Consider the following 26187-nt stretch of genomic DNA (forward strand, 5'->3'; position numbering starts at 1 on the left):
CACTGGCGTGCGCTGGCAGATACTGGAGCCTGTACTGTTTCTGCCAATGCCGGGCGCTGCTTTCAGTACTCGTTAATTCAGTACAGTCGTTAATCCTCGCGGAGCACGTAGCAGCAGTGAATGCACATTTTGTGCATGTCGTGCATATATATCAGTTTTGCATCCGTGGTGTGTTGCAATAATGACTCCATATTGTAATGTTTGTAAGTCTGGAGCCGTCGGTCTGAACATACAGAGCAAATCGTTACATCTCCGTGCAGTTGACAAAAAGTCAATGAGCTCTAACTTCGCCACCTCTCCCGACGGAGGCCAGAAAAACAGCCGTCGTTAGACATCGCCACACCAGAAACGCATCTCGAACAATTCTTGCACATCCACTTACTTCAGCTATACGTTAGGCAACAGTTAAAAACTTTCCGAGGACAAAATGCAGAAACGTCAACCATCGCTACTCATCTCCGCCGAGATCGGTCCTACCCAGTGCGACTCCCAGCGAGCGTTAGGCCTAACGCACCGGCCGGGTCCGTCTACATGCCACCGGCGCATCTTGCTTTAATTAGACGCAATTCCGACGTGTAAGAATGACTGTAATGTACACTCTGGACATGTGTTAGCCTAAATTAACCATTTTTTTTTTCTTGTGTATGGTGTCTGCACAAGGATTGATGACCATCGATGCGATGCGCTTTCAGCAACGGAGGTAGGCTCACCGAAAGCAGCCGGCCGCACTCGCAGGTACTTCTCTGACTGATACGTCACAACACATACCTGTCAACTGGTACGCGTTAGTGGACTAAAACACCGGCATACATTTTCAGCGAATTGTATTTGTTTTTGCTGAGCGGTTTTATAATTGTAGTGATCGATAGAACTGCAAATCAGAATACAGGCACGCCCGCCCCGCAGTAATATCGTCGCTCGCACGACAAAACTACGCTGTATAAATTCATGTACGCGCGTGTTTTTCGAGCGAGTCATCATAAAGCTTCTGTACACGTTGATCATTACCAAGAGCGAGAGACGGCTATTAAAAATCGGCAGTAACAGCCGTCAAACTGTGACCTGCTACTCGATCCATTTGATATGTTTCGGAGTTAAGGCGGCAATTCTTAAAGAAACTGAGAGCTCTTCCCAATTTGGGCATTTCATTGATTGCCGGCAACCAGGGGCGTAGCCAGAAATTTATTCCGGGGGGGAGGGGGGGGAGGGGGTTTCAACCATACTTTATGCATGTTCGTGCGTGCGTTTGTATGTGTGCGTGTATATATACGCAAGCAAAATTGAAAAATTTCGGGAGGGGGTTGAACCCCCCCAACCCCCCCTTGGCTACGCCCCTGCCGGCAACCCCTTGTTTTTGCTTAAAACAGAAGCAAGCTTGATTTGGAAAGGAAGATGGCGTCTTCCTTCAGTATGCGACATCAAAATATGAAACGAAACGCTGTGTTACTGTATTGACTAGCTCTTTTTCAGCAAGGGGACCATGTTTCAGCGTGGCGCAGTGGTAGAGTACTCGGTTTGGGATCGAGAGGTGGCGAGTTCGAGTTCTCGTAGTGGAGTTCTTTTTCGTACGTCGTTTTTTATAGCACTAATGCTTTCTGTATCACTTTCCTCACTAACAATTTTATGTGGGGCAGGTAGGCACCGCTGTTTTAACGCTGTGGAGCGATTTTGCGCTTGAGCACCCAGCGCCTCCCCGTAAAACGCCGCTCCAGCGGCCCAGTACCCAGCACGACACTGGGCCCAATATCCGGCATGGCACTGGACGCTGGTACACAATGACACTGGGTATTGCAATAGGGAGCTCAAGTACGGCAGCCGCAGCCATCACGCCGAGGCGCCGCCAACGAGTCGGCGAGTTTTCTGCGAGCGGCGTTGTACAGCTCCAGCAAACCCGTGAGCCACCGCTGCCGCCAGCGAACTTGCAGAAAACGAGCGAGCAACGAGGAAGCCGACGGTAATGGCCACCGATTTCCACAAAGTTCCTCGAGCGAGCGGCAGTACAGCGAGCGAATGCGCCGCCATCATCACGAACGGCGCCCAGCTGCTTGCGAGCGAGCGACGGGGAAGCCGACGGTAATGGCGTCAAATTTCCACTATCTTCCTCGAGCGAGCTGCCGTCCAGCGAGCAAACGCGGTGCCGCCGCCACGAACGGCGGTGAGCTGCTTACGAGCGAGCGACGGGGAGGCTGACTACCGTCAGGCGACCAATGGTGACCAATTTCCACAGTTCCGAAGCACAGCTAAAGTCGGCTAGCTAAAGCCCACCGCCAGCCTATGCCGGTGTACTTCAAGCACGCTACGTACAACGAAGCTCGTTGCCGGCCACAGCAGCGCGTTTCGAACGAGTCGAAGCGCAGCGGAGAGGCCTCTGCCCAGTATCGCGAGCCACCAGCTCATCACCGTGGCGAACATTCGATGAGCCGGCGTCCGGGCGGCCGGCGGCCATTTTCCCGGCGTTCACAAAGCACAGGCGAGCTGACGCCCAAACCGGCCTTCGCTTTGCATTTCGTACGCGCGATATACAACGCAATTGAGCCCGTTGCCGGCAAGCGCAGTGCCTTTCGCGAGCTCAAGGCCAACTCTGAAGGCGGCGTGAAACGGAAAATCGAATGGCTGCAGGAGCACGGCCGGACTCATAGGAGGTTTTTTACGGCCTTGGTACTGGTCGCATGCGGCGACGTAGTGGGTGACAAAGTGATAAAGAGTAATTAGCGGGTCAGTAAAATCGACGCTGTACACGGTCGCACGTTCGAGACACACCAAGGTGAGCGGCAGTGGGGGCGTCATGGAGCAGGCTGATAACGCTCGCACGTAGGTGGGAAAGTACCACAAGCAGCATTTCGCATTCATTTGCGTGGACATTGTGACGGTGCAGTGCGCTGTCCTTAAGCACGAGCAGTCGAGTAGACGGATTGGGCTCCGTAAAACTGAGCTTCTCCATGATGTCACAAAAGACGGGGTCTCAGCGCTGTTCATCAAAGAGGTCGCTGAAAGCAGAGACACAGAGAGAGTACACATGATGGCGCTTCATCCAAGGCCTCAGGAGGGTGCGCTGAATTGCGGGACAAGCAGTTAGCATCATGGTATAAGCGGCCAGATTAGTAAGACATCGAGCAGTTCAATTATTGGAGCCGTAGTGCCGTGTGACCAAGACAACCAGTGGCATTTTCCAAAGACGAGAGCCAGCAGAATGTGTATTGATCGGCTGTGAAATGTCGACCATGTAAGTAGGGCCGACGTTTGCCTCCCGCGCAAACGAGAGCAAGGCACTCCATTTCGGCGATTGAGCAGTTTTGCTCGGCTATGGAAAGGAGACGTCTGGCATAGGCGATAACACGGGCGCACCCGATTTGATGCTGAATCAAAACAGCACCAATTCCGTTGCCGCTGGCACCTCCTTGATCTGAAGTGGGGGCCGGGCAGGCAGATGAGGTGGAATGTCATTTTGTGCTGTGTATGCCATGGGAAAAAAATTCGGGGGGACGGGGGACCCGGTGTCGTGTTCCAGGGCTTCCGGGTATGAAGACGCCGACAGTACTCAAACATGCTTTATTCGCATGCCAGCAACATAGCGATAACCAAGAGTGCCGGAGGGAAAGTGCCCCCGCCCAACCGCGCGCCAAGCGCTTTTATTCACATCGTGGGCGAGGGTGTTGCGATATGGGCCGCGTGACAGAGTATCGCACAAGCACACGTGTACAGATATGCGACATCCCCCCACACTTATTTGGATCCCCAAGCATTGTCCAAAAAGTTCACGGCACAAAGCGATCAGGTGGGCGACGCTGTCTCTGCGGGTAGCGACGTTCGCTAGGATCGTTTGAAGTGTCCGCCGGTTCACTTTGTGCGGTGGGCGAGCTGTCGACGTCATGTGATGAGTCGCAGGCCGGGACCTGTGCGGGGACTTCTTGCTGCCTTTCACTGAAGGGTAGTTCGAACTCCGTGGCGATGCCGGTGTTATCGTTGCGGATGTGATTTTGGTGACGCACCCACTGGAACACACCACGCGGAGTCACTACACTTAACCGATATGACACTGGTCCCGTACGGGCAAGAACTGTTGCACACAGCCACTTTGGTCCCGATCGGAAATTGCGCACACGAACGGCATCACCAACAGCGATGACGTTGTCACGACGCGGGTGACGCCTTGTCTGGTCGAACTGGCGCTGACGCACTCTGTTCTCGACCGCTGGTCGTATGAGGTCTAGTCTGGTCCGCAGGCGTCTCCCCAGGAGCAAAGTGGAAGGGGCCTCCCCTGTCGTAGCATGAGGCGTATTACGATACGTCAGAAGGAAGTCGGCTAACTCCTCACTGGCGCTCCTCGGACTGCTCTTGCGGAGCGCTGACTTCAAAGTCTGAACAAAACGTTCAGCCAGTCCGTTGCTACTTGGGTGATACGGTGCGGTTCTTACGTGCCCAATGCCCCTGTGCTTGAGGTAGGCTTGGAACTCTGCAGAAATGAACTGGCTTCCGTTGTCGGACACGAGTGTTTCTGGAAATCCAAATCTGCAGAAAAGTTCATGAATGCAAGCAATGGTTGCCTCTGATGTAGTGGTTGTCATGGGACATACTTCTGGCCACTTGGAATGGGCGCCGACTACTACTAAGTAGGATATACCTTTTATTGGACCTGCAAAGTCCATGTGTAGGCGTTGCCAAGGACGCGTCGGCCAGGACCATGGATGGAGCGGCGCTTTCACTGGCAAACTGCGTGTCTCTGCGCATGCGTGACAAGAGCCGACACATCTCTCTATGTCCTGATCGATATGTGGCCACCACACATAGCTTCTTGCAAGCTCTTTGGTGCGCACCACTCCCGGATGCCCCTCATGTAATTCATCTAGGACAAATTTACGGAATTTTTCTCGTACCACCACACGCATTCCCAGCATGACACAACCTTGATATAAAGAAAGCTCTAGTTTCCTGCAGAAAAAAGGTTTCAGGTTCGCAGATACGTTAGCAGGCCAGCCTGACAAGATGTACTGCACTACTTGACGGAACACTGGATCCCGTGCAGTTTCCTCTGCGATCTGTTTACTGCAGACGGGCATGCTGTCTAAACGCAAAACCAGAAAATTTTCTGTTGCCCCGTCTGTTCCCGGTTGCTGGATTGGAATGCGCGATAAGCAATCAGCGTCCACGTTCTGCGCTGAAGGGCGATACTGCAAAGAAAAAGAATATGCAGAAAGCGTGACTGCCCAGCGTTGCAGTCTGGCAGCTGCGATGGCAGGAATGCCTGTTTTGGGGCCAAAGGTCGTCTCAAGTGGCTTGTGATCCGTGAGCAACACAAACTTCCGTCCGTAAACGTAGTAATGGAACTTCTTGTCTCCAAAAACAAGCGCTAATGCTTCTTTCTCCAATTGACTGTAACCTTGTTCAGCTTTTGTTAACGTTCGTGAAGCATAGGCTATTGGATGAACTTGGCCTTGAAAAACGTGTGACAAAACTGCGCCTATTCCGTAGGAAGAAGCATCGCATGACAACTGCAATGGCAAACTGGGATCATAGTGAATCAGAATAGGCTTTGACGACAGCAGTTTTTTTACTTGCGCAAACGCACTTTGACAAGCGGCGTTCCATTGCCAAGGTTCGTCCTTACTCAAGCGCTTGTTCAAAGGAAAGAGTATGGATGAGAGATTCGGAACAAACTTTCCATAGTAATTTATGAGTCCTAACACTGACTGCAGCTGCTGTTTGTCTGTTGGAGCTGGTGCATTTGCAATTGCGACCAACTTTTCATCCGTCGGGCGAACACCGTCTTTTGTGATGACGTGACCCAAGTACTGCAGTTCATTGCGAAAAAAATCGCATTTCGAAGGTTTGACGCGAAATCCGCGTTCTGATAGCCGCTTCAGCACAGCTTCCAGGTTGAGCAAGTGTTCTGCTTCTGTGTGGGCCGTGATCAGTATGTCATCGAGATAACAAGTTACGCCGTTTAGTCCTTTCAGCGCATTAGCCATAATACGCTGAAATATTGCGGGAGCCGATGAAATGCCAAACGGTAGGCGGTTGACCAGAAACAGACCCTTGTGCGTATTCAGCGTAAGGTATTCTTTGGATTCGTCGTCCATTTCGACCTGCTGATACGCTCTACTTAGGTCAATCTTTGAAAAATGCTGTCCGCCTGCCAGCGCGGCAAATAGCTCGTCCGCTTTCGGTAGCGGATACATTTCGATGCCCAGTATCGGGTTTAGCGTGACTTTGTAATCACCGCACAGTCTGACTGAACCATCGCGTTTAACAACTGGTACGACCGGCGTTGCGTACGGGCTTGTGGTCACGGGTGTAATAATCCCTAGCTCTTGCAGCTTCGACAATTCCTGCTCGACAGCAGTTTTTAGAGCGAAAGGCACGCTTCTTGCTTTGAAAAATCTTGGCTTCGCGTCACCCCTTAAGAAAAGAGTAGCCTTTTCTCCCTTTACTGTGCCGAGTTCGTCCTTGAACAGGTCCTGATAGCGGTTTAGCAAGGAGTCTAGTTTAGGCGATCTCTCAGAGCCATTTGTGTTTCCCACCTGCATGTGGTGAAGACCTTGTATTTGCGTCCAGTCCAGCTTGAGGTGGTGTAGCCAACTGCGCCCCAGCAGCGGCTGGCCGTCCTGGCGGAGCACGTACAAAGGCAACTGTTGGCGCTGCGCGTTGTACTGGACTGCAACAAATGCTACTCCGCAGGGCTTCACGGGTTCATTTGTATAGGTTCTCAAGGTGAGACTTGTCCTGCGCAAATGAGCTCTGGGAAAAAGAGAACGGAACTGTGAGACAGACATAACGGATACAGCAGCCCCTGTATCGAGTTCCATATTCACTGGTACGCCGTCAATAGCGACCTCGACCATGATTGGTTTTTGTCTTGCGTCTGCAGCAGGTTTTACACTCTTCAAATTGGTGCGTGGCAGTGACAAGGTACTAACATGCCATTTATTTTTAATTTTCGATACTTTTAGCTCTTTGCTCCGGCAAGCACTCTTGATGTGGCTCTTTTTGTTGCAATGAAAACATTTGGCATTCTCATACGGACAAGAGCTGGCGGTGTGTTTCACCGATCCGCAGCGATAACAAGAGGTAGAAGCTTCCCCAGTGCTTTTAACTTTGTGCACTTGAAATTCCTGCTGTGCTGTTGAGCGCGTAGCAGATGCGCTTTGAATCGCAGCTTCAATGGCTATCGCACGATCAACTGCTGTCTGAAACTTTAACTGATAGTCTTCTGCAAATAAACTTCGTTGTATGTCAGCCCGAAGCAAACCACAAACAAATCTGTCCCTTAACGCTTGATCAAGAAAGGTACCGAACTCACAAGTTTGCGCGAGTCTACGCAGCTCTGCGGCATACTGAGTAATAGTCTCTTGCGGCAGTTGTGAGCGGCGATGAAATGTGGCTCTTTCGCCGATAATGGACAGTTTAGGAACAAAGTGGTTTCGCAGTAAGCTCAGAAGTTCTTCAAAAGACTTCTTCGCGGGAGTCTCAGGAGACGTTAACGACTTCAACAATGCGTATGTCTTCGGTCCTACTAGGCTTATCAAGGTATCAGCCTTCTGGTCCTCAGAGACTTTGTTAGCACGCAAAAATGCTTGGAGGCGTTCTTCATAACTAGCCCAATTTGCTGAAGATTCATCGAAGGGTTCTACTTGCCCCAAGTGCGCCGACATCGTTTCGCTGACTTGTCTTCTTGCGGCAGTCCACCAGGGTCCCAAGAACTTCGTCGCCAAGAACTATGTCGTGTTCCAGGGCTTCCGGGTATGAAGACGCCGACAGTACTCAAACATGCTTTATTCGCATGCCAGCAACATAGCGATAACCAAGAGTGCCGGAGGAAAAGTGCCCCCGGCCCACCGCGCGCCAAGCGCTTTTATTCACATCGTGGGCGAGGGTGTTGCGATATGGGCCGCGTGACAGAGTATCGCACAAGCACACGTGTACAGATATGCGACACCCGGCGTGCCATGCCCTTGCTACGCCACTGGCGCGTACGCCAGAGGAGTGGACAAGATGGCCCAACATGGTTAGTTGCTGTCGTCCGAAGTGACACGTTGACGAGTTAACTTGCAGGCAGGCATTGCGAAAAGCATAAAGGTTGGAGAAAAGACAGTCTAGGTTCGTTTCAAAAGTCGGAGAAAAAACTATACCGTCGTCAAGGTAACGCATGCGAATTGGCCACTTGAACCCGCGCACGAGGGTCCATAATCATCTCTAAGGTGGCCGGAGCATTGCATAACCCGAAGGGTAAGACCTTAAACTGGCAAAGACCGTCCAGGGTCACGGAAGCGGTCTTGTCGTGGTCGGTGTTGTAGAAAGCCAGTATCCCGATTGAAGGTCGATCGAGGAAAAAGATTTAGTGCCGTGAAGGCAATGCAGGGCGTCGTCAATCTGTGGTAGCGGGTAGAGGTCTTCTTTAGTGATCTTGTACAGATGTCGGTAGTCTACGCAGAATCGCCGGCTCCCTATTAGAAATTTATCCACCATGTGGAATGGTGGATTCCGCCATCCACCATTAAAGTGGATTATGGTGCTGGAAGTTGGTGGCACATGGTGTATGCTGGATGCTGGCGTATTATGGATGCTGGAGAATAACGGAGCGCAATACTACTCTACAGCGTCGGGATCATCGTGCCTACCTGTCACACGTAAATAATTGTATAGAAGGCGATGTAGAAAGCATTAGTACAAAAAAGAAAAAAAGAAGCCGTATGCAAAAAAGAAACATTCGCCACCGGCAGTCGAACGTGCGACCTTCGGTTCCCGAGCCGAGTACTTTACCACTACGCCACGCTGGCACTTGCTTGGCGTCCTGCAAAATAACTAGTCAACATACTAATAAACCGTTTGGCTTCAGCTTTGTATGTCTCATACTGGAGACAGACGCGATCTTCAAATCCTACTAAAATTTGCATAGTTATTAAACGCAAACAAACTGCTGCCGGTAACGAATGGCACGTCGATAATGGCAACAGCGCTAACTTTCTTTTAGAATTCACAACGTAACTAAAACAATGTCAAGTGGAATGAGGAGCAAGTATAGTTAACCGGATGTTACTGCGAAGTTTAATAGCCGTTTCTTGCTTTTAAATGCGAATGCATTTCCTAGTCGGGCTATGTCAGGCATCCGGCGTTGTTCGCGGCGCCCTCTCCCATAGCAACAGCTGCGGGCGCGCGCGCTTATCCTCGCCCCTAGCAACCGGAGCATGTGGTGCGAGAGAGTGTAGGAGAGGGTAGGTGCAGTGCTTCGCCGCTCCTTCTCTCGCCGTTCGCTCTCTCTCCTCCCTGCGCCCCACTCTCCCGTCCGCTTGCGCCTCACTCTTGACCGTTCGCTGGCTGGGCGCCTCTCAAGAACATCCGGAAATGTGTGCTCGAGACGCCGCTGTAATACGCCAACGCCGAGCCGAGAACGCTGGCGCCCCACCCTCCCGTCCGCTCGCGCCTCGCTCTCGACCGTTCACTGGCTGGGCGCCTCTCAAGGCGATGGCAGAAGTCGGTGAAGGCGAATGTCTGACGGCAACGGTAGCCTCTCTCGGCGCAAGATATGCATTCGCATTTCCTCACGATTCCCTTCGGAGAGGTGGGAGCATTTTTTCCAAAGGGCGACACCTGCAGAGGCTTTATGTGGACTCTAATCTCATTCGATAAATACGCGCGTACAATTGATTCAGTGTTGTGATGTTTTTTTTTCGCGCAACGTACAGCGCAGCCGTGCCAGCGCACTGATCTTACGCTGCATCATTACCTACGACTGCATAACAGCTGGGCTAAAAACGAGTGCAGTGCGCGGGAAAAATATGCCATCATATTGGTTCAGTAAGGCGTACGAATTGACAAGTCTTTCTCGCATACGTGTCAGAGAAGCGCAGGCGAGTGCGACCAGAGGCGTTTGCTGCAAGCGCGTCGCATTTATGCTCATCGCGTCTTTTGCGGACACCGTACACAAGAAAAAGTGTTTCATTTAGGTTAGCCGATGCCACAGCTGTACTGTAAAGTCATTCGTACTCATCGGAATGGTGTATCCTGAAACCCAGAGGCGCCGATAACACATAGACGGACTCGGTCGGTACGCTAAGCCTAACCTTTGGTGGCAATCATGGTGATACAATATGATGGTGGAAGTCATACTTGGTGGGGCTTATCTCGACGCAGGCCGAAGGTAAAAGTTTGTGCATTTTAGCTTCGCGTGCATTTTCACGGTTACCTTAAGTGCCGCTGAGATAAATGAGTGTGCAAGAATTGCCAGAGTTGCGTTTATAGCGTGGCGGTAATAAGCGGCGGCTGCTTTTTTTGCCCTACCCGCTATCAGGGCTCATTTACGTCTTGGCAACTGCGCGGCGATGTAACACAGTTACTGTCGCTGTTCACACCGACAGTTCTGGATATACAAACATTACAATGCAGCAGAAGATCGCGGATGTAATCCTGATAAGTATGCACGTAAAATGTAAACATTCACGGTTGCTGTGATCCACAAAACTTGCGGCGGTTATTGACGCCGCATGAATGAGAAAAGCGCGCTGGAAACCTTATTGATTGGCGTTGGCTTCTTTGAACTCTAAACATATTTTTCTGTACCTTCAACAGGAAAACATTAGAAATGACAGTGATTTCACATAATGTCACATGCACTTCCATCATGCCACCGTCATCCAGCTTGTTCACCAAGCCATCCACCAAAACATGTTTTGCTCGCCACCATCAGCCAGCATTTTCCACTTAACACCAAAATGAGCTCGCCACCACCACCACCACCATCTGCCACCATTTTTTCCACTCTTGCCATCATCAGCCATTATGACCACCACAACATCCACCACATCCACTATTTTTAGATGCGAAGTATCTTAAGGCGGAGCTCAATCCGGTGGCGGTGGTGGTGTGCGGCGTGACCACCCTTACTGCGCATGCGCATACCCTCTCCGCACACCTCCACTCCCCTCCCCCTCTCCCCTTCCCCTCTCCCCTCCCCCTTTCCACTCTTCCTCTGAAAGCGGGCTAGACATGCCGAAATTCTCTCCTGCGCATCGCCGCGATAAGCTCGAGCGCATGCGTCCCCTCCCCTTCTCCCTCCTCTCCTACGCTGCTCCCCTCTCGCCCGCCTGTCGACCGCGTTCCCCGCTCGCCCTGTGAGAATTAACGGCCAGGCTAGATGGAAGATACGACGCGCGTAGCGTCCCTCTTCGCGTTCCACGACGCGAGGTCGGTAGCATGCCCAACGAACGCCAACGGAACGCAATCGTGCAAGTGCTCCGGCTTCGCATCGCCTCATGGTCCCCTTTAGCGGGAGATGGTGTAATTTTTCCACCTTGTCTACTATTGTTTCCGCCTTATCCACCGAAAATTCCAGCATCCACCAAACCACGATTTTCAGTAGGGCTGTTGTTCTTCTACACAACAAATTTAAGTGGATCCGAACACCTACGTTTCACTCAACATTTCCAGAGAAACCCGTCACAAGCATCACCTTACACTCCAAGAATACTGATGCGCCCACAAGGCTTTCAGTTTTTCGTTTTTCCCGCGGGCAGTGCGAGAGTGGAATGCTTTACCCGAGACGGTGGTTGCGCAGCCCACTGTCAACGAATTTCATGAACTTGCTGGCCAAACCGTTCTGTCAGCTACATGATAGCGACGCTACCACCAGGATTGTACTGATCACTGTCCTCCTTTCCAGTATATTTCAAATTTGTGATCTGAAAAGGTGGAAGTCGGTATCAACATTGCGTGCTTACCTTTTTCTTTCTTTTCCGTGTTATCTTTTTTTTCAGTGTGTGCACATAGGACTGAGAATTGTGCACTCGTTACTAATGTGGGTGCATTACCGTTATTTTATACCATGACTCTTTTGTAATCCTACCTATGCAATTGTATAAATATGTGAATATATATTGTTTGTAGACACTTTTCAACCCACTCCTGTAAAAATACCTGACGGGATTGACAGTATTGCTAAATGAAATATATAAAATAAGATATCCTAACACGCCGCCTTGCTCGCAGAGGTGAAGTAATTCGTGCGCGAGAAAAGCGCGCCACTCCTCCCTGCTGGACTTTGCTCAACCTCAGTACGTTCAACAGCCGCCCACCACCCTTCTCCCTCACCTCTGTCGAACGATTCAGCAGGAAATCGCGGAGGTCATGGCTGAGTACCACCAGCACCATCCGGCTCCTGCACCACTGAGTTACGCCTAAGTTGTCGCAAGGGCCTCCCCAGTAATACCTACGGCTGCCCCACACAGTTACGCTGCTTGCTGGTACCTTTCCAAAGGCTTGCTGGTACCTTTCGCGACCGTGCAAGTCACTCAGGGCAGCACCGCTATTTTTGTTAAGAACCGATCTCCGTACAGTGTGTGGCGAAGACTTGGTACTGTTTAACAGTTGCGCTCTCCAGCGGCTTCTAGTGGGTCGTCCTCTTCTGAACGCCGCTCTCGCTCAGAGTCCGTGCTTTTGCTTTGACGGTCACTATTGCGCATTGTCGCTAAGTGCCGTACAATAAACAGCAGACGCCCTCTCGCGCTCCCCTTTGCCTGACGACAATGCCTCCTGCTCAGTATCTCACATTGCTGTTTCTTCCATCTACGTTCACACCATCGCTACCGAGCAGCGCAAGGATAAATGGATCGCCTCGCTGATAGACATGCTCACTGATCCGTCGGCAACACCAACCACTCGCGCGTTGCGTCGTCAAGCCCACCATTTCGCCCTTCGTGACGACCTACTGCACAGACGCAATCACAACGCCGACGGCCCCCAGTGGCTACTTGTGATACCACGCAGTGTGCGTTCTGAAATATGCGAGTCCTTCCACTCTGATCCGCAATGCGCGCACTCTGGGGTATCCAAAACTTACCACCGCATTCGACAACAATACTTCTGGGGGATTTCCCGCTACGTGCAGAAGTTCGTGCGCTCCTGCCTCGATTGCCAACGCCTGAAACCTTCAACGCACGTGTCACCAGTCGGCCTACAACCATTACCTTGCCCTAACCGCCGTTTGGGCGCGTGAGCATCGATTTGTATGGGCCACTTCCTCTGACGTCAGCTGGTAACCGCTGGGCCATCGTCGCTGTAGACCACCTTGCGTGATACGCCGAAACTGCCGCCCTCCCAGCGGCTACAGCGCGCGATGTTGCCTCCTTCTTGCTGCACCGATTGATGCTGCGCCATGGTCTACACCAGGAGCTGCTCAGCGATCGAGGCCGTGTCTTCTTGTCGGAAGTCGTCAAAGCCATTCTCAAAGAGTGCAACGTTGTTCACCGGAAAACTACTGCTTACCACCCGCAGATGAATGGCCTCACCGAACGCTTTAACCGCACGCTCGGCGACATGCTCTCGATGTACATCGCCGCGGATCACACAAATTGGGATGCCATTCTGCCTTTCGTCACCTACGCCTATAATACCGTCCCTCAGAGCACTACTGTTTTCTCGCCCTTTTTCTATTTGTACCGCAGGCACCCATCGCACATAATCGACACAATCCCCCATACAAGCCGAAACCGTCTGAGTGTGCGCCTATTTCTGCCACAGCCAGACCTGCTGAGGAGTGTCACGAGCTTGCCAAGACCTTTACTACGCATGACCAAGAGCGGCAGAAGAGCATTAGCTGTGACACCACCACTTCTGCGCCCACGTTCCACCCTGGAGGGCTCGTATGGCTCTCGGTCCCTACCACTGCAACTGGCCGCTCTTCCAAACTGCTGCCGAAATGCGAAGGCCCCTACCATGTCGTCGAACGCACAAACCTGGTCAACTACGTGATCAAACCCATTGAACCATCTTCGGACATGCACCGTCAAGGGCGTGACATTGCCAACGTGGAGCGCCTGAAGCCCTACCATGATCCGCTCATAGTGACAAGCTGTTAGGTCGCCAGGCGGCTTTCTTTTCGTACCTGGAGTAATTGTAGAGAAGCGTTTGACGTCTGTCATGGGTCGTCCTCTCGAGTTCCTTCTAGTTGGTCGCCCTCTTCAGTTCTTCTGTGAGAGCACGCTCGTCGTGCTCAGAGCCCGCGCTCCGTCTGGAATGTCACCGTTGTCTATCGTCGCCTAGTGCCATGCATAAACGCCTTTACAAGATTATATATATATATATATATATATATATATATATATATATATATATATATATATATATATATATATATATATATATATATATATATAGTAGTGGAGCAGATGCGTAAACGAGTATGCGCCTGTGAAAGAGGACGAAGAGCCAGTCCCCATAGGGCAAACAAATAAACAAACTACCGCGAATAGACGATGCTCTTGACTGTTTACAAGGCGCCGAGTACTTTACATCCTTGGATCTGCGTTCTGGGTATTGGCAGGTGCCAATGGCTGAGTGTGATCGCCCTAAAACAGCCTTTGTAACGCCCGATGGCCTATATGAGTTCAACGCCATGCCATTCGGGCTCTGCAATGCACCTACAACGTTTGAGCGCATGATCGGTACCATCCTTCCTCGCCACAAGTGGAAGACTTGCTTGTGTTACCTGGACTACATGGTAGTCTTCTCAGCAGATTTCCCGACACACCTTGCTCGTCTGCACGAAATTCTCACGTGCCTAACTTCTGCGGGCCTACAACTTAACACCAAGAAGTGCCACTTCGCAGCCAGTGCCATTGCGTCCCATCATCGATGATCCCTTGGCAACATACTTTACTGATCATAAAGCAATCATCTTTAAAGGGAAACGAGTCCCCAAGCTAATCGAGGGACGCCCTTGTACTTTGTAAAAGAACATCTCTTGTGTATATGTACTGCATATAGTTCATCCATCATAAAGCAATCATCTTTAAAGGGAAACCAGTCCCCGAACTCATCGAGGGACGCCCTTCTTGAACTTGGTAAAACAACATCTCTTGTGTATATATAATGTTTATAGTTCATCCAAATGTATATATACTTCATCAAAATGTATATAATGCATGCAACCGTAAATTATTAAACATTGTGTATTTATTGCGTGTATAACAACGTTGTCACGCCTATATATTGCCACGTGCGTTTCTTATTATCACTTTTGCTGTATTCGGTTTTCGCCCACAGCGACTGTCAGTAACGCTTAGCGCAAACCGCGCCTAATTTTTCGAGAAGCTTCGCGATTATTGTAGTTCGTGTTGTTAAGATTTCGCGCAAGACGCGAACACTCGAGCTTATTCTAGAGTTTGCGCCACAACCAGCGATAACGCTGGAATATTCGACGGCACGTGTATAAATGCCGACGCGCTTCACCGCTTGTCAGTTGATCGACGGTCGGCGCTCTGTTCGCCGCTATCAGTGCATACCGTGCGTACTGCTGTAACTTAACTTTTCGTTTCTCGGTCACAAGTTCGGTCAAATAAAGAGTTTCATCTTGGACACCTCACCTGTGGTCTTCGTCTGTGTCATGACCACGTGACAATATGATGGTAGAGGAATGTGTACGGAGCATTCGCGGGTTACCCGATCATCTCCGAGCAAGCTCCTCTAAGATCATTCACTTCGTGGATATGGCGGTGAATTTTTGCTTTTATTTTATTGTTCGTGGGTGCAGTTTCCTAGCCTTGTTCTCGCTCTTGTGTTTTGTTGATTTTTCAACGTCCGGCTTTAGCTGTTTGTAATCACTTTTGTACCGACCGCCAACTAATGGTCCTTTTTTGCCATTTTTTGCTGGTGTTGACGATTTCATGAAATCTGCTTTTACCGCATCTTGTAAAACCTTATCCAAATTCATAGTAATGCCGGCCGGCAGAGTCACTCGATAGCGTTTATGCTATTTTTTGGTTTTGTTGGCCTGCCTATATATTTTCTGCCTTTCCAATAAAGAAATCTGTTGATAGTCAGCGCTGTGTCCTGTATGTTCCTCGTCCCGTTGTCTGCGCTGTTTTGCCAGAAAGACAATTTCCCACATAAGAGCAGAAGGGTGCCTTTTTTTCTGGCATTCGGTCGCTGATAGAAAAAGAAAGTCGACATGTCTTAGAAAATAGGGTATTTTGATTAATACCTTCCTGGATAGGCAAGCACTTATACTGCAGCACATATATAAAGAATTGCTTGCGGGTTCTCATTCCGCTTTGATTCTATCGAGCACCAGACGTGCAAAATCTACCTATTGAAGCTATAGGATTCCGATATGCTTCTTGAAGGAATGAATCATTCAACCTACCATGTAACCGAAATAACACCGTAGTAATATTTTCTCCACCAGGAAGCTATGGAAGCTGTTCCAAGAAGGACCACTGTGGTGCTACTTACGCTGCTCTATGTCTCGTCGAGCATCAATCCCACTGCTGACGCCGCTCCTGCAAAGAAGGAAGTCAACATCATTGACTTGCTCTTCAAATTCGGGAACTTGAGGGAGCTGCGCACGGTAAGGCAAACACTAACAGAATACCTGACGTGGAACTGCTTTATATTTAAGGTTGCTTGAATATGTTGTGCCTGTCCTCGTGCCAACTTGCATTTTTTATCAAAAGAAAGGGCTGCTCCTATTTAAAGGTATGAACGTATCTGAAGTATCTAAAACGGATGGTTGGCCAAGTTGGTACGTAGCAAGCAAGGACACAGCTCAAAGGCGCACAGATACAACGCTGCCGACCGCTGATTTTGACTCGAAAGCGTTAAAGGGCTCGTTTGCAGAAATTCCTGTGTCAGCGTCACTGGTCGTGAGCGAAAAATCATCTTATCCGTGACCTAAAATTGAGAAAAATGCAAATAAAATAAATAAACATCTTAGGGTCGACTGAGAATCGAACCCAGGCCGTTTGCGTAGCAAGCAATCGTTCTGGTACAGAGTATGCTATTGCTTGAAACTGCTTCGGGAAATTGACGAGGGTAGCGATGCGGGCTTGTTGGTCTGTCATGGTTCTTGGATGTGAGCGCGAAAGACAAGGACGAAGGGAGCGCCAGTGTGTGTGTCTTCTTCCCTTAGTCCTTGTCTTTTCGCGCTCACATCCAAGAACCATGCTTCGGGAAAAAACTAATTGATTTCATGCAGTGGAGGGAGTCTCCTTAACGCGTGTAATATTGCATGGCAGAAGCGTAGAATTACGCCAGGCGCCAAAACATGTGAACTGCGCAACCAGTGGCTGTTTTAAATGCCCGCCTATTACAAAGCGCTAAGACATATTCAACCATCATCAGCTTCAAAAACATCGACGATGTGAGCAGCTGCGTAGGTTCGCGTGTTGCTATACGGACGCGTAGTGGGTCCTTCGCTGGATTGCAAAAGAAAGAATTACGACGTAGTTGGCACAGCGCAACTTGCATTAGAAATGTTAGGATTGTTTGAAACGGCCAATGTTATGCGCACAGTCCTTCGTTTCCTGCCGGCACGCTTGAGGCACTGACCGACAACCGAAGCGAGGCTAGTACATGTGAAGGCAATGCGCACGAGACACGATTGCGCTATCGCGTTCTGATCTTGAAGGCGAAGCTCAAGCGTCTTCCGAGTTTTTATTCCCCGATCAGAGTACTCTGTATGGTATGCATTAGAAGGGAAGAAGGAAACTGATGAACGTAGCATGTTCAAAAGACGTGCTCTGCCTTTACAACATGAGCTATTACTGATGTGATCGTGGCTTAAACCAATATACCGCAAAAGCACTGTCAAGGAGTACTACAAGGCGCATCAAAAAACAAAAAGCAAAACATGGAGAGAGAGAAGGAAGCAAGACAGCGAAACAGCCGCTAAAACTCTGATGCATACACCCGTTCGTCGTCGCAGTTCTGAAGCGCTGACACTTGTCTTGGAAGTGAAAGTCCTCTTCTGAGAGATTTCCCCCAACGACGTCATCTCCTTGCTTCCTTATGGCGGAGCACTTTTCGACAAAGGGGACACACTAAGGGCAGTGCATTGCTGGATGGCTGTCCAAAAGCTCTGCTTGGCATCAACGAGGAAACCACCCGTTACATAGGATCGGTGCCGGTATCAAGAAGTAAATAATGAAATCAAATAGGTTTTCACTCCGGTGCTTCAGTCTTTACCCGGGCCCTCACGCTCCGAAGTCCAGTGTCCTAATCCCTACGTGACGCACCCATGCTTGCAAAATATGAACATTGAAGACCTACAAGAAAACGTTGCACCCGCGGTGCAGAAATGTAGCAAGATAGCGTTCTCTATCACGGCTTCATTAAATTCCCTGGAAGTATAATGAAAGCCCTCAGGAAGACGGGATGTGCACATCTGTAGGAGGAAAAAACTCTATTGCAGGTATATACAGTGTCACTGATCCCGTTACTGGGGATGGCTATCGCCGTGCGGATTCCAAAGGTGGACGTATCGGCCTCCCGAAACGCACCAAGAAAGCGCAGACAAATTAGAGTTGGTCCTTTTATGGCTCATTCAAACTGGGGAATCCGCCGGCCACAGCGACCGGAATTCGCGCGCCACCGAAATTCCACACTGCTCACGCTACGTAGCAACCGCACTGCCGAAACTAGGGCGCCTACCCAGGCAGCACAGCACATTGGTCCAATATTGTTTATACGTTGGCAAACGATGGCCCAATGATGGCCCATACAAACCACTGTAAAACCAATGTTGGCAAGCCAGCCTACAAGGACGCCAATAATGGTCCATCTTTGCCAGCCAACATACAATATTGGTCGTGCCATTCTTTGAGGTTGGCAACAACGGCCCGTGGTTGCCGGTGTACATACGATATTGGCAGAACCAGGCCGTATGGATGGCAATATTGGGCCAGCTTATCCGTTGGTAAAACAATATTGGTTAAGTAATGGCAGTAGATCGGATATATTGTCCAGTCAATCTGACTGGTTAAACAATATTGGACGGCCAATGCTACGCGCCGGACAATATTGTCCAGACTTACTCCGTTGTCGCTCCAATGTCTTAAACACTGGCAAGCATATGCATGATATATCGGCAAGAATGTTTTTTTCCCTTTTACCATCAATGAGTGAAGGTTAGCCCGAATCGAGCCACCACCTGCGCATGCACGCTGTTATGGAAATCACTTTGTCCGGCATCCAGCGCACCTCAAAGAAGATTTCTGGTTACTTATCACATTGCTTTATTCTACAAATATTCTACAAAAGCCCCGCGTTACACGGCGGCGAAGGCATCACGCCGTCCAACTGGGAGGCTGCATGCTTTTACTAGCCCCGGACTCGAGAACAGCTATGGGCCGTCCAACGGGCACGCGACGCAAAAGAGACTTGGTATTTCTGTTCCAACGTGGGAGCGGCCCGGTAGAGTCCTAATCCGAAACGTGCTCTGAACCCATTCCTTATTACGTATAACAACGCGATTGTAGATGACGACCCCGCATTTCTGAAAGCCAGCGGCCGTTTCGGCCGTCCGCGAGTGCTGTTTTCGCTCCTTTGCATCGCATATTTGCGGCGCTTCGCGCTCGGCGCGTTCCGAGGTTCGTCCGAATTAACCCGGTTGCGGCCAAATATGACCGAATTAACGAGAGTTCGGTGCCATTAAACAATAAACATGCTTGACAGGACCAGAGAACACGTCCTAATTGTCTGATTTTCCGAATTATTGAGTGTGGAATTAACGAGCTTTTACTGTATAAATATGGCAAAAACAGTCCATTGTTGTCAGTCAACAAACAAAACTGGAAATTCCATTCTATAAGAAAGGGAACAATGGCGCACACAGGGTCTTGATTTTTAAGTTGGCATTTAGTGCGGCACAAAATATATCCTAAACAGTTGGACAAAATTTGTTTTAGAGATGTTGAGCAATGCAAAATAAGTAGTTTTCAAGTGAGTTTCACGCTGCTGGAAATACATCTATGAGAAAGGAAAACAACACAACATCTCACTTTGCAATGCTTGTTAAAAGTTAATTGTGTGATACAGCCAGCGTACACAACGCAACTGTATAAAAAAAACCCTGCCTTTACATTGATTGAAGCTGTATATAGCGTTGATGAGTTAATGGAGTAGAATAGAATTCTAGTCTGCTTCGCCGCGCACGGAAATTTTTCTGACGGCTTTATTAGCGGCGAACAATCAAAACATTTCATGTCACTTCAACCACACCACGTATTTTTGTGTTTGCTACATGACTGTTTGGATTACAGGATTGTAACTTCTTTGTGTGCGTGCTACAGCGACGTGCTGTCCAAGACTACGGTATCGCCCGCGGAATCTCCAAATGAGCGATGAGTTATAATTGCACTCTCAACGCTTCACGCAACCAGACGTGTTCACTGCGAACAAATGTTCTCGGTGATCGGGAGGCCGGAGAAGCAGCGCGACGCCATGTTTTGCTCAGGAATTTTGCGTCCTCTCCTCCCGGCAGTGGGGTTGCGCGGGGGTGGCTGGTCATAAGTTTATCACGCATACAATTTATCACGCATTATTCACCTCGCAGTTTAATTATTGCTGTTTAGTATGGGCGACCACAACGGGAAATAACATAAATAAAATAATTACATTACAGAAGGCGCTTCTTCGGCACATTGCTAATATCGAAGCCCGATCAACAACAAAAACATTGTCACAAAAATACCAAATCATATGGGTAGATCGATACTACGAATACCGTGTTTTACAAGTATTTTATTTTGCAAAAAAACAATATAGCGATTTTGTTACATCCATAGCGAGCTTGCAACACCATGAGATACCTGTGCACCTCAGAAACCCTGAACCTTGGTATGTACCACGCTTTCGCACCGAATATAAGTTGCAATCCATTAAACACAATTTGCCGAAAATTCTAAATAATCATGTGAACGCTACTAATCTATCTCGCAAAGAATTGAAGATGTATTTTGTTAACATGTAAGCATATATATTATTGTATAATGATGCATATTAAATGACCATGTTTTGTTTTATTGCCTCTTTATTTGCACAACAATGTCTCTTGTTGAATGTTAAACATCCTGTCGTAAAGCATGTACCTGAATGCCAAATTTTCGTTTTAGGTTTGTACCGAAACGTTTACTGTTATCGCGCTGTCATGTACAACGCCTCCTGGGTCCAGTCAAGCTGCTCACGGCAGCTTTTAGCCCCGGAGGACGTTTCTAGTCTGTAACTAGAAGAATAAAGTTGAAGTTGAAAGTTGAAGTTGAAAACACTTGTCACTTGACGGCTGCTCCGCCCACGACGGTTCAAACGTGGTTCCGGGCTTTCAATGCCTTTGAAAACGAGAGGATGGGGGGTGAGGAGATGGCGCGAGACGACGGCATCTCGGAAGATGCGTACGCGTTTCGGCCCCTTCTGGCCGGCGGCTATTCTTCGTCAGTCAGTGGTGGTTACTTTCCCTCGTTCGGGCTCCTGGCATCGGCGGGCGCGCGCCCCTCAGTATTCAGTCAAGAGTCATCGGGAAAAAACGGAGTCGGATATCGAGACAGGATGCCGCGATTCTATGGATACGGAGATTCGACGACGATGCCACAGTGAGAAGGCAGCTGTCCTGTTCTTCATCGGACTTGATTGTTTTGACTTTTGAAGAGCGATCCGCAGATGAGCGTCGATGTGTCCTGACAACTCGCAAACTTTCCGCCGGATTTTTGTGTTCGTATCGCGTTCAGTAAGTCGTTTCTTTCCTTAGTCGCATGTTACTTTCCGTGTTTTTCGTACGTGAAATATGTGCTGCGTTTATTAACGTCTACATTACCGCGTACTTTCTCTAAAATGGTTACTTTGTGAATACCCATGTGGTGGGCTTTGCTGTGCGCGTCGAAGCAGGTGAGTTAAGTCCTCGCCCTTAGCGATGTTTCAGCATTTGCGTTTGTTTTGTTCTTTTATCGCGTTGTCGTGCGCCAGCTAAATATCCGTTTTTGATTTGCCCTTCGCCGCTCGTTTCGCGCAAAAAAATGATGGATCTGTAACACACAAATTTTCATTAGTTTTGAAGTTGTTGCAGTCTTTCAAGCTCTTGCCGCAGTTACCTTTTAATTAACAAATACGCTATGAACTTTCTGGTAGTTAAAGATGGCTATGGATTTCATCTATATCGAATGTCTGTTCACATGTAGATGTTCATTTATTTCATTTTGCATTACGCTTCGCTTGTCACTCACTTCCTTCTGAACCTTCGGTGAACTGACAACTTAAATAAGCGCTAACAGGGAGGCTGTGCGTGTTTGTGAGTGGTCCTGTTTCCGCTATTTCTAATATAAGAGCGTTATTCAAGGTAATTAGTGTAGGTTCTGTGCAAGCGGTCAGCAGAACGAAGCGCGAAATGCGAAATTATTTTCAATACTTGCAGTAACTTTGCCATATGTATACATACAGAATAAACTTGTGTGTACTCTCAACTTTTGTACGCTGATTATCCCTGCTGCTTGCCTAAAAGCAAAAGCGTGGGCAACATGCATTTATTTACGTGCACAAAAATCTACCTCACGTTAAACTACACATTCAGTGGAAAATGTCGTAAAGATACTGACATAGCTAACGAAAAGGCTGGCAAGAACCAACGTTAAACGCTGAAAATGAAGGAACGATGGTGCAGCCAACGATAAAGGCTAGCAAGAAATATTGGAGCTGCCAATATTTATACAATGTTGGCGATACGTACGACGGACAATGTTCGCTACAGCCATCCTTGCCATTATTGGCGATATGTTGGACGGACAATGTTGGCTACAGCCATCCTTGCCATTATTAGAAAATCATTGGCATCCAATATTGGACCAATGCACATTTAGGTGTAGCAAACCCCCAAGAGCCAACGCAGGACCAATATTTCTGCCAATGTTAACCAACATTGTTCCGAGATTGGTCCAATGCCGGCGTGCTGCCTGGGTAGTTGTCATCGTCCCTTCGCGCGAAGGAACGCTGGCATCGACGCGCTCTGCGTTGTGTTCGCGTTTCGTTATGGCGAAGCGCATAAACAGGAGCAGGGTCGTCGAACTGCTGGGCCTGCTGGAAAGCAACTTTCTGGCGAGGTCTGACGAGGAGAAACATGCATTCGCCGAACAAGAAACAACGCACGCAGTTGTGGTTGGTTCGTCCTGATTTGCAAGACGCGAGAAGCTTGGTCGAGCCGAGATAATGCTACCCGTTTTGCGAAATCACGATGGTGTACTGCAAAGATGCTAATCGCGACAACACTTGGCAGTTGTTCAATACAAGATAATTACGAAAGACTTCGTTGTCGCTACGAGCTTCGACGACTGCGATATCACAAGCACGCCGCCATTTTTCGAATGTTCGACTCGCGTTCCGATTGGTTCGCGGTGAGGGAATCCGGCGGCAGCTGCCGCAGAAATCGGTCCGAGACCGATCGGCGCGGAAGGGGCTTTTCTGGCGGATCTCGCTGCCGCCGAAGCGGATTCCGCGTGCTCTCGCCGCCAAATGTCTCAATGAGAACGCGCCTTTAGTGCGCCAGTGAACGCCGGTTGTGGTCCAAAGACCGAGTCAGAGACGAGAGTCGATAACACAAACGAGGTATATTCTTAGTTAAGGCAGTACAAACGCATGGACACTCGGCTGGTATCAGTTACAATTTCACAATATAACTCAAATGGCGTTAACACAACGGGAACTAAACAAACAGATAACGCGCTACAAGAGCAATCTCATGCATTACAACTATTCAAGAACAGTTAAAGTCCTGAATATTCAGCAGCTTATCTAGTCCACAATTCTTGGACGGTACTTGAATGCTTCTCTTCCAGGAAACACTCGCGCTAACTCCAGCGCTGATCGTCGTTTTGTTCCTCCCGTCGATCCCGAATGTTTGTCTTCCTGGAAACACTCACGTAATTTGTCACTGCTCACACGGCGTCGTCATCCGATTCTTCCAGATCGACTGACCGCACAACATCATAAACACGTCTTCCTTGGCTGACGGAGCCACACTCAGCATAACTTCACCGTCTCCGGGCCGACTGACTCCCTCCATCGTCCGTGCACGCTTTTACCTCCTCTCCGCCGGGTTTCAGAAGCGTCGGGAGTGCTCTCCGGCGTGCAGCACAGCCAAGGCTATGGAAAGGGTGAGACCCTTCTGGACAGTTCAAATCGCGGCGGCGTCGCTCGGCGTTGCGTCATGCTTTCCCTCTAGATGATTCCAGGCTTTACCGGGCGTTTAATCGGGGCTGTCGGTTGGGGTGAAGGGGTGTGCGGCGCGCCGGCGTCTGTTAATACTTGTGCAACGGGGTTTATTGGCGACAAGTAGCACTTGAGAAGGAGGCTTACGGACGCTGAAGGCGGGCAGCGAAAACCAACACAAGAGGCAGAGTCCAAGCGCCAACAGCTCGCGCTCGGCTCTCTCAGCTAAAATAGTGGCCCGCTGCGGCATATGATCGTCTTCCTCCTTACAATACCCCGGCGACAAAGACGAGCCATCCTGGCCAGTCAAGGTGACGAGAGGAGGAGCGGGTCGTGATATGGCTTGAGGCGACTCACGTGGACAGTCTCGCGACCAAGGCGGCGCCTGTCTGTAGATGGGTTGACCGGCTCGATCACGTACGTTACATGAGATCGACGTTCCAAGACGCGATAAGGACCGTGATATTTGGGGGCAAACTTGGATGACAAGCCAGGGGAGTGAAAGGGCAGTCGGAGCCAGACGAGCGAGCCTACGGCGAAAGTCTCAGCTGCTGGTCGCGGTCATGGAGTTCTTTTTCGAGGGCTTGTTTGTCCAAGGTGAATGAGCGGGCCAACTGACGACAATCTTCAGCGTGCTGTACAATTTCAGAAACAGGTCTGTATTCGGAGGCGTCCGGGCGATACGACAAGATAGTGTCAAGGGTGGCGCATGGTTCCCGGCCATATAAATAAAGGCGAGAAGGCCGTGGTTGACTGCGTCGCGGTATTGTATGTATAAGTCACAAATGGCAGAACGACGTCCCAGTTCGACTGATCAGAATTGACATACATCGCCAGCATGTCTCCCAGCGTTCGGTTGAAGCGCACAGTTAGACCGTTGGTCTGCGGGTGGTAGGCTGTAGAGGTGCGGTGAACCGTGCGGCAAGCGCGAAGGAGTTCTTGAAGAACTTCGGATAAAAACACACGCCCTCTATCGCTGAGTAGTTCGCGTGGTGCACCGTGACGCAGGGCGAAGCGACGTAAGACGAAATTGGCTACGTCACGAGCGCGAGCAGAAGGTAGCGAGCTGTTTCAGCATATCTCGTGAGATGGTCGACGGCGACAATTACCCATCGATGGCCAGCCGCAGTGTACTGAAGGGGTCCATACAGATCAATGCTAACACGGTCGAAAGGGCGTGCAGGACACGGTAGAGGCTGAAGTAATCCGGGCGAATGAGCAAATGTCTTCCGTTGTTGGCATAATGGACAGGGTCGAATGTATTTTTGGACGAAGGTGTACATAGTAGTAACGCTGGCGGAGCCCGAGATACGTTTTCAACACGCCGTGAGCATGTTGCGGGTCGGCTTGAAAATACGCACATACGTTGGATCGCATGTGGCTTGGTATAACCAAGGGCCACTTACGACCATCCGGTTGGTAGTTTCTGCGGTATATTAGCGCGTCTCGTATCTCAAAACGTGTGGCTTGGCGGCGAAGGGCACGTGGGTATGGAGACGCTGAAGTGTCGGAAAGGATGTTAAGCAGAGAGGCAATCCATGGGTTTTTTCGTTGCTCAGATGACATGTTCGTGACAGAAATGGCAGCGATGGAAAAGTCAGCGTCTGAGTGCGGGTCTGCGTTGGATCTGACTGGTGATCGTGAGAGCGCGTCCGCGTCAGAATGTTTTCTTCCTGAGCGGTAGATGACACGAATGTCAAATTCTTGTAGGCGAAGAGCCCAACGGCCAAGGCGGCCTGAATGATCCTTTAGCGAAGCCAACCAACAGAGTGCGTGATGGCCTGTTACGACGTCGAAACTCTGTCCGTACAAGTATGGACGAAACTTGTTTAATGCCCATACTATTGCGAGGCACTCTTTCTCGGGGACAGCGTAGTTAACCTCCGCTTTTGTGAGTGCGCGGCTAGCAAATGCGACGACGTACTCTGGAATGTCGTGCTTACGTTGCGCGAGTACCGCGCCAAGACCAACGCCACTAGCGTCCGTGTGCACTTCAATCGGAGCAGTGGGGTCATAATGGCGCAGAATGGGTGGTGACGTAAGCAGGCGGCGCAGTGTAACGAAGGCTTCGTCACATGCTCGGGTCCAATTAGAAAAATTAGCAAGGCCAGCCAGTTGTTGCGTAAGTGGTGCTATTACAGATGCAAAGCTACGGACGAAACGACGAAAGTATGAGCACAAGCCGATGAAGCTCCGAAGTTCTTTGAGTGAAGTCGGCTTCGGAAACTCGGC

The 26187-nt window shown here is 49.7% G+C and overlaps 2 protein-coding genes across 2 annotated transcripts in view; one reads left to right on the top strand and one right to left on the bottom strand.

Annotated features, from left to right (window-relative positions):
* The window catches only part of LOC119395679 (uncharacterized), a 320940-nt gene that overhangs the window by 62906 nt on the left and 231847 nt on the right, over positions 1-26187 (top strand). Inside the window, exon 2 of the mRNA XM_049416426.1 lies at positions 16175-16336. Within this exon, the coding sequence (XP_049272383.1) occupies positions 16175-16336 (162 nt within the window). The remainder of the gene's footprint in view (positions 1-16174; positions 16337-26187) is intronic.
* On the bottom strand, positions 3568-4776 carry LOC119395580 (uncharacterized protein K02A2.6-like). The gene is made up of 2 exons (XM_037662558.2): positions 4622-4776; positions 3568-4509 (listed from the first exon to the last, which is right to left on the bottom strand). Exons 1-2 carry the CDS (start codon positions 4747-4749, stop codon positions 3756-3758), a joined length of 882 nt encoding a protein of 293 aa, XP_037518486.1. The 5' UTR covers positions 4750-4776; the 3' UTR covers positions 3568-3755.

This window comes from Rhipicephalus sanguineus, chromosome 6, assembly GCF_013339695.2.
Source record: "Rhipicephalus sanguineus isolate Rsan-2018 chromosome 6, BIME_Rsan_1.4, whole genome shotgun sequence".
Classification (NCBI taxonomy): domain Eukaryota; kingdom Metazoa; phylum Arthropoda; class Arachnida; order Ixodida; family Ixodidae; genus Rhipicephalus; species Rhipicephalus sanguineus.